The 8,469-nt window shown below is 36.8% G+C and overlaps 1 protein-coding gene across 1 annotated transcript; it reads left to right on the forward strand.

Annotated features, from left to right (window-relative positions):
• Positions 1-806: 806 nt before the first annotated feature.
• LOC134852864 (uncharacterized) lies at positions 807-8,016 on the forward strand. Its single transcript, XM_063868699.1, has 9 exons — positions 807-882; positions 1,074-1,179; positions 1,533-1,729; positions 2,447-2,606; positions 3,152-3,312; positions 3,553-3,668; positions 4,200-5,158; positions 5,832-6,118; positions 6,582-8,016. Exons 2-9 carry the CDS (start codon positions 1,095-1,097, stop codon positions 7,869-7,871), a joined length of 3,255 nt encoding a protein of 1,084 aa, XP_063724769.1. The 5' UTR covers positions 807-882; positions 1,074-1,094; the 3' UTR covers positions 7,872-8,016.
• The last annotated feature ends 453 nt before the right edge of the window (positions 8,017-8,469 follow it).

Raw genomic sequence — 8,469 nt, forward strand, 5'->3', positions numbered from 1 at the left:
GTAGGTACCATAGGGGGAAATGTTAAGTAGATCCAGAAATAAATTAAAACTGTCTTAAATTGAAGAAGTCGATAACAATACAATAAAAAAACTAATGCAATTTTAAAAAAATAATAAAAAACATTACATAGTAACAAAACTAAACAGTAACTCTTATTTTTAATCAAAAATCACTCAAACAATTCAATTAAAACAAACAACTCCATTAAAAAATTCAAGGGTTGTAGTCCATCTTCTAATGGAATATAATGGAATATTCGGTAATTTTATTGAAACTGACTATAGAATGGTCAATTTTGGTATCAAAAAAACTGGGTTTTTTTTTGTGCAGGATAGCGCTATGTAAGGTAATTTTTATGCAATTTTTTTGTAGAAAACTTTTGAGTTGGCGCCGAATTGCCTTTGACAAACTGCAAATTGCTTTTTTTTCTGAAAAAAAAACGTTATTTTTATGCCAAAGTTTTACCAATATCCTTTTCTTTCGACAAATTTGGACGAAAATTGTATACTCAGAACTGATCATTTTGACGTCGGAGTTTAGTTTCTCATCGTTGTCCACATGTGAAAACTTAAATGCTGTAGTTTTGACTGATTAAACTCCTCAAGGTCACCGATATTGCCAACAGTTTGGCCTTAACTATAGAATTATTCGACAAAGCTTGAAGCCAATTTTCCAATTTCTTGCCATTCTAACTATGACCTTGAATTTTGGTCGGACTGACCACGTCTAAAAATCATGTCTATACTTCTAATTTTGATTCGTTGCTATGTTTTGTTCTTTTGTTCTCAACTGACCGGTCAGTTATCAGAAAGTTGCTGAATGCTCATTTCGATTTTCAGTTTCTTCAGAAAACACTCGATCAAAAATTTTAATCAATTTTTGTACAATTCAATTTTTTTTTTCAGATGAGCAATTGAATTATATATTTTTTCCCGGCCGCAAAACAAAATAAGTTCTGGAAAATTACTTCAGTTTTTTGAAATTAGATTTGAAGTTTAAAACCCTGATATATATAAACTGATCTAAACTGCAATATTGCTCATTTGAAAAAAAAAACTGTTTTTTTTTTCAGCTGTGAGGATCTATTAATTTGATGATTTCTTTCAACTCAAACCTGGGTTACTCAACCCTTTTTATTATTGTTTACTCGCTATTTTTCACACCGAGTTGCTCAAATGGTAAGAAGAAGAAACTGAAAGGCTTTCTTCTTTTTAAACTCTAAACTTTGAGCAGTTGTAGAACTGTTTAATATTGCGTCATTTCAATTTTTCCCATACGTAATTTTGGCATGTCAGCATTTAGATGTTTTTCACCTTGAAGTAGATGAAAAAAAAATATTTTGAAATGAAGAAAACAAAACATTTTTTTTCTATTTAATTCAGTTTTTTATGATTACTCTTTTCTGAATTCTTAAAAACACTTTCGTCATTGATAAACTCAAGTTCGAAACACATTTTCGGAAATGTTATCATAAACAACCTTTTGTATTGTTTCATTCAAATTGATTCTCACATATCGCTCTTCTTTTCAGCCGCCTCTGTTCCTGAGTTGCGCCGATTTGAGCGCGATAGCAGTGCTGATTCCTCCTGCAATGTACAAGTGGACGCATGTTCCGATCACCTACACAACCAGTGGATGTCTCTGGACTCACTCTGTAGTGATGCGTGTCCAGATGGGAGTTGTGTGGTGACTTTTAATACGCCAGAAGATGATAGAAGTGGAAAAGAGGTGGGGCTGAATTACGTAATGGCATTACACATTTTGTCTTTGTTGTACGGCCCAAAATTCATCGGTCTAATTCTGATGAAACTGACATATGCGAAGCAAATCTGAAGCTCCTTCAAAATATTGTTAATTTTGGGCCTCATTAGGGATAGGATTTAATTGAGTAATTCAATAACTAATCTTTACTCAATTTTCTGGCTTTCACTCAATTTTTTTTTATAAAAAGACCCCTTTATTTAGTCATAACATAAGTTGGCCGGTGTTTAGCAATAAAATATGTCTTTTATGCCGCTCGAAGATTTTTGTGGCATTTCGAGTATAATTTCGCAAAGAAAAAAGATTAATGTACCGAATATTTACCTATGTCAGTCAGAACATTTTTTTCGGGCTAACACGTAATACTTCTTTTTAAAGCTAGGATGAAAAATCGAACCGTTTCGCAGGAAACATCATAAAAATTCAGGTATAAATTTTGATGTTGATATAGTTCGAAATTCCAATTGGTTAATAATACAAAGAAAAAACAGTCAGGACAAAAAAACGGAGGTTTTGAATTGCAAAAAAAACGTAAAAAGTAAGTTAAAACTCAAATTAAACCTAAACTAAAAGTTCCGTTATTTGATTGACTGAACTATTCAATTTCACCGCGCTGTTGCCAATTATAGTTATAATTTGAGACAAACCTTCAAAGAGTGATAAAACCTATCCGAAATGTGTTAGGATCAAAAAGAGCAGACTGATGATCAAACTGGTCATTTCCTGGCGCCCTGGATTCGACTGGACCTGGACATCAGACTTCCACTGGATCAGAACGAAAACAAAGACGACGAGTTGTCCAAACTGTGCCCATGGTCTATTATGAACAACTTCAACACATCTGGTAAGAGCATAGATTACTAGTAACTTTTTTTAGCATAAAAAATATATTACATAAGCAGAATCCAATTTTTGCGTGTTCTTTTCTTCTGACTCTTTAACTTGTATTGTGTCCATGAAGTTGAAAAGTTAATCACCTGAAAGCCAAAAGGCGTTCAAAAATCAGTTAGTTCATGAAACAAGTTTTTCTAGAACTTATGGTAAAGTAGCGAAAAAGGCGTTACAAATGTCAAAAACTGCACCATAAAACTGTAAACTGAGATTTTGAAGAGTCATTCAGTACTTGCTTTTTGTTCCTTTTCAAAAAATAGTTGAATAAAGAGAGGGTTTTTTATTCACACAATTTTCTACTAGCCATTTTTGACGGAACTTAGTACATCCATCCGAAACACTGGGTACTCAGGAATTGAAATTAGAGATAATAGGACGAGAAAGAAATTTTATCTTGAGATACTATGGAAAAAATGAACGTGCGAGGACCAAATGTGTGAAATTATTAGGGGCGAAACATATGAGGGGCGAAATGTGTGATTACCTCTATTATCGTAGGGGGGGACAGTGACAAGGAGGTAAGTGAAGACAGAGTGCTGGTGGTGTTTGAGAAGGAAAGTGAGAATGAGTACTTGAAGAAGAAGAGAGTGTTAGTCACCAAGGGAGAGAGTGAGAGAGAAGCGAAGAGAAAGAGCGTCTACTGCAGTCACATGCAACAGGTATGTTTCACGAATTTTATAGCCCCCCCCCCCAACTGGCCTCAACGAATCATTGTAGTCCACCTGAACATTAAATACAGTTAATTTCCACCCCCTTAGCGATCAAACTAAAACCATATTTCTTCCTCTTGCAATTCCATTGAAATTATTATCCAAAAAGTACAAACTCAACCACCCCAAATCCCCCCCGCCCCCAGGATTCGTAGCAAGCAAATAAAGAAGTGAGGATGCGTTTCACAGGTAGGTGGGGATTCGACTTCTGATGGAAATGAGGGGATGACAAGATGGGTGCAGAGTGGGATGGGATTCAATGTCGCTCATGGACACAGCATATCAGCCACCACTAGAGACAACAGGTTAGTTTCAAATAACCCTCTTGCTAAATTAGTATTTATAAACAGGAGTGTTTGGTCTCACACGCCATCTCGATAGAATATGCCAAACTTTTTACTATGGAGGTTACCTCCGTCAACTACACTTTTTTGATTTGTTCCTCATACTGTAAAGCCAGTTTTTTGGTTGACCACTTTCCGATTTCCTCGTTAGCTCTAAAAACACTACTTTGTAAAAACAGTACTGCTCCGATTTTGTGTAGAATCCAGCAGATCTAAATTCAGAATTTTGAGCAATTTCCGTTAAACTTGCGTACAATAATATTACGTTTTACACAAAGTTCTGCGTTTTTCAATGAGCTTGACTCAAATTAAGTAAAAATAGGCGCCCATTGAAATATCTAAAATTGGTGAATTAAAAATGAGTGTTATCAAAGTATTAGAAAACTATACCAAAGGGGGGACAACCCCTTTGGTATGTTAATGGGGGTCGCACCCTCTATCCGCACCCTGCTCTTTAGAAAGGTGCTCTTTGGGTATATTTTGTTTGCTTAGTCACAAGTTCTTGCAGCTGAAAAGTACTTGTAGCCGACAACACACCACGAAAATCTCGATCATCGAACCAACTCTTTTATTAAGTCCCCTCTACCCAGAATACACGCCCACTGATGAAAACACAGAACTCAACATCGAACTGAGAACCAGCGAAAACTTCGATTCGTTTCATTTGAGCGTAATAGACTTAGGAACTCCTGCGAACGACAACGCCGCCTGTTTTACCATATCAGTTCTGGGAACTTCGCCGTATAATTCTCCTCATACCCATATATGCAGTGAGCCATTAGTAAAAACATCAGTAGCGGCTGAATCATCAGGAGCCGCAACATCGTCAGGAGCCGCAGCATCATCAGGAGCCGCAACATCAGGAGCCACAGCATTCAATAATACAAGACCTTTAATCTTCAGTGCATCGAACGGTTCTTTAATAACAATCAAAATATCACCAAAATCAGAACACCAGTTTCAAATGTTATACCGCTATGTTCTGGCAGTTTTACCAATGAGTTCCAGTAATTCTATTTCTGATGTCCAAAATTCATGGAACATTTCGACTATCAAATTCAACTTTGAGAAGCTATTTTCACTCGATGTTTTATCCAAATTTGCGAGTAGAATCAAACCTCAAACGGACAACGTCTATGAAACAGTTTTACTGAACTTTAAGCAAGTGGAATTGAACACCGATTTGGACCAGATTCCAGCCAACGCTGAGCTGGAGTTTTTGGCTCGCTTTGTCGCAAAACTACAACGCCCATTTTCCGAGGATTTGAAAATTGGAGCCGATATTTCATTGTTAAAAGCAATTGCAATCGTTTCTGATTTTGCATCGACGCCAATTCTAGAAGATTCTGAAAAGATAGATGTGAAAGAGATTTACGGCGTGAACTCAAACTTCATTCACAATTTGTTGGATCTCGTTGGTCAGTCAATTTACGACGCTTCAGAAAAAGAAGGTAAGAATTATTCAAGCTAAAAAGTTGTTGAACAACATTCCGGATGGTGGGGGGGGGGTAGGGGGTGGAGGGTGCTTTGCAATGTCGAATGAATCACAGTAGCAAAAAAAATATTGATAAACTTTTGATCATCATCGACAACCGTTAGAGCTGTAATTTTTGAAGGATTTTTCCCAATCGATAACTGTTTAAGCGGGACTGGACTCGCAACAATCACCGTTGGTAGCAATTTTGTTCAGAAAGAAATAATTTATGCCAAATAACCTTTGTAAAATGAAATGAAGGTTAATGCAGACAAAAAGCAAATATTTTGTGCTTCAAATGAAAACAAACGGATTCTGTTTAAAATCCAAATTGCTAGTATCGTACAGTTCTAAACGCTCCCTTTGTTCAAAATAAAATCTCGAAGGTCCCATAGGAGTGGTTTGACGGTTGAAAAAGTAATAAAACGCAAGAAAAAACATAAGTTTTGCTGTTGTTTTTTGATCTTCAGTAGCGAATATCGAGTAAATTTAGAACAGAATCTAATTACCGACTTACCACCAATGTATTACCTGCTGCTCGAGTGCTTTCTTGGTTGGTTTTGTGAGAAATATCTTAAGCCGGGACAACCTAAATCCCTTCCTCAAGGATCTTTCATTGCTGAGTTCATCGCTAAGTTTAATTATTGTAGATTTCGCTGCTCTTGGTAAAAGAAGTGGTCTTAATACCATCAAGAAAGAATGCGTGAATGTTTACCGCGATTCTCCCACAACAACAAACGATGACTCATCTGGGAAGAATGACTCATCTGTATCGACAACAGTTGTCTACTCCGGACTGGGAAGTAACCTCTTTGCACCTCTATTGCCCAGAAGACATTGTGTGGATGAGATTATAAGTGTAGAAGGGTCAACTCTGGCAATTCAGTTCTTGTATCTCTCAGTTGGATTAACAACCGGTGACGCCAAAAATGCAGAGGTGTGTTGTAAATTAAGAAATGCGAATATTTACTAGCAGCAATTGCATCATTATCGATCACTGCGATTTTTTGAACATTGAATCTGTTTTTAGCCATTAACATTTGAAATTCAGTTATTGTTTTTTTCAGAATTTAAAATAGTGGCATTATGGGTGTTAAAACTGGCATCTGACATCTAGGTTGAAACCTATATTCAGGGGCGGATTTATGGGTTTATGGGGGGTGGGGTAAAGGCCCCCAAATTTTCTAAAGGTACTTATTTTGAAGGAGAGCGCTTTTTTGGCCTGTTTTTCAATAAATTGCCTCCGGCACAAAATAGTCTTCTGGGAGCGCTCGGTAAATCATTTTGAACGAAAAATTTTTTTTTTGAAAATCGCCCCCCCCCCCTTGAAAATCCCAGATTTTTAGATTGTTCCCTTCCTTTATTTAAATCTAGTCTGTGTTATAAAAACTCCTGTTTAGGTCGGCGGTAGATGTTCTCTGGACGAGCTAGACCAACTTTCCAATTACGTAATAATCGAACAATACTGGAACGGAACTCTACTTCAGTCGACTTCATTGTGTTCACGCCCTAGCAGTCAATCTGTGTTCGAAACTCTGACCAATCATGTTCGAATCAAGTACGTGAAAAGAAATGATTTCAAAAACGATCACATTTCAAATGACCTTTTAGAGGCTGCGACACTGGGTTATGTTCTACGGTATACTCCAGTAAAAACATCTGATGAAAATTCTAAGCTTCGGGAAAATATTTTGATTGATGATCAGATTTCAAAATATATGGCTAAACTGTGGCAAGATATTGATCTTCGAGATTCAATTACGATCGAAAATGTTACCATAGAGATTCTGGGAAACACTGATGATGAAAAAAAAACTAATGATGAAGAAGTGGATGAGAAAACAGCAAACGTGACTCAATTTTTACTGGCTCCTTCGGATTTTTTGAGGCAATTTAAGTTTTCAACGGACTCAAGCGACCTTTCGAAACATCTGTTGCGTCATTTTTTGCTTCGACTAGCTAGCAACGGATACTTGAATTCTGTAAAACTGATTCCTGAAACTGAGACCCAAAATATCGATGACATGAACTCTACTTTAGCAGTTGGTCAAGTAATTCCTTCTTGGAGTTCTGCTGTGATTGGTCTGCAAGAACCCAAAGAGTTGAAATCGGATGAAGAGTCTTTTGATGTAATGATTGAGTTTTATAATTTTGTAAACGAATTCCGAAACTTGAAAAACAAGGCTCCGAGAATAGGTTTTTCGTCCTCAGATCAGCCGGAAGTTACTTCCAGCTGGACTGGAATGACTGTTTCTGATCTGAACGAATGCTCCGACATCGAAACGGTTTCACTTCTGCAATCAGTTCCAATTTGCTCCCAATTCACAAACCACTCTACATGTATTAACACCATCGGAAGCTTCAAATGCTTAGCGGGTGATGACATTGAAAATGATATAGTTAACGGATTGGGGGAGAAAGAAAATATCGGAAACGAGGAGTCCGAAAAAGGGAAAATCGACGAATCCGAATCGTCTGGTGGAATGAGTAGAGGAAACGTTGCTCTGACTACAGTTGCAGTCGTACTTGTAGTTGGGTTAATAGTTCTAATTGTGGGTTATTGTATCTACAGAAGAAAGTACCAGACAATTTACCAGTTGAAGAAGGATAGAAAGAGCCAACAACAGATGACTGGAGCCGCTAGTGGTTCTAGAAACATCCAGAACAGGCCCAGACAAGGTCGCAGATGACCTCAAATGAACAAAATGGCACAAAATGACTTCTAAACTGTTTTTTAAGAAGTTATGAACAGTTCACTCCAATATGTGCTGCGCTAATTAAAGATCTAAATTTACTGAACACATGTTTGGCAAACTTGAATTTTGAAAAATCTATAACGAAAACACTTGTTTTGATAGAAATATTCGAAGCATATAAGGGTTATGTTTGCAAGATCTTGCAAGATTTTGCAAGATTTCGAAGATATTGCGAGAATCTTGGGAGATCTTGCAATTTAACCTCCCTTAATCGACTAGTGTTAGTATTGCAGATTAACATGCCCTTGATATTGATTTGTCAGGTGAAATAAATCACTAAAGTACACACGGAATTTCGCAACTTTTTGGCAACCTGTATAAAGCTTGTATTTAAAAGAGCCAATGACAACGGTAACTTCTTACCTAAAAACAAAGTAATTCTCAGTTCACAAAAATTTGTTGATTTTTTGTTTTATGATTTTTTTCTGCCAAAATACCGTCTTTCGAATATGGCAACGGTTCGAACATGGAAACTGTTTGGTGGAGCTTGCCGCTTCTTTAAAATGAGAGCTTTTTTTCGTTTTTTTTCGGA

This window comes from Symsagittifera roscoffensis, chromosome 8 (assembly GCF_963678635.1).
Source record: "Symsagittifera roscoffensis chromosome 8, txSymRosc1.1, whole genome shotgun sequence".
Lineage (NCBI taxonomy): Eukaryota > Metazoa > Xenacoelomorpha > Acoela > Convolutidae > Symsagittifera > Symsagittifera roscoffensis.

What these genes read in the sequence shown, in the direction of transcription:
- LOC134852864 (XM_063868699.1), top strand. Translation starts at nt 1,095, where the DNA reads ATGATTTCTTTCAACTCAAACCTGGGTTACTCAACCCTTTTTATTATT. An exon ending in CGACGCTTCAGAAAAAGAAG is followed by an intron (nt 5,159 to 5,831) that starts GTAAGAATTATT and finishes TAATTATTGTAG; the next exon opens with ATTTCGCTGCTCTTGGTAAA. An exon ending in GTGACGCCAAAAATGCAGAG is followed by an intron (nt 6,119 to 6,581) that starts GTGTGTTGTAAA and finishes ACTCCTGTTTAG; the next exon opens with GTCGGCGGTAGATGTTCTCT.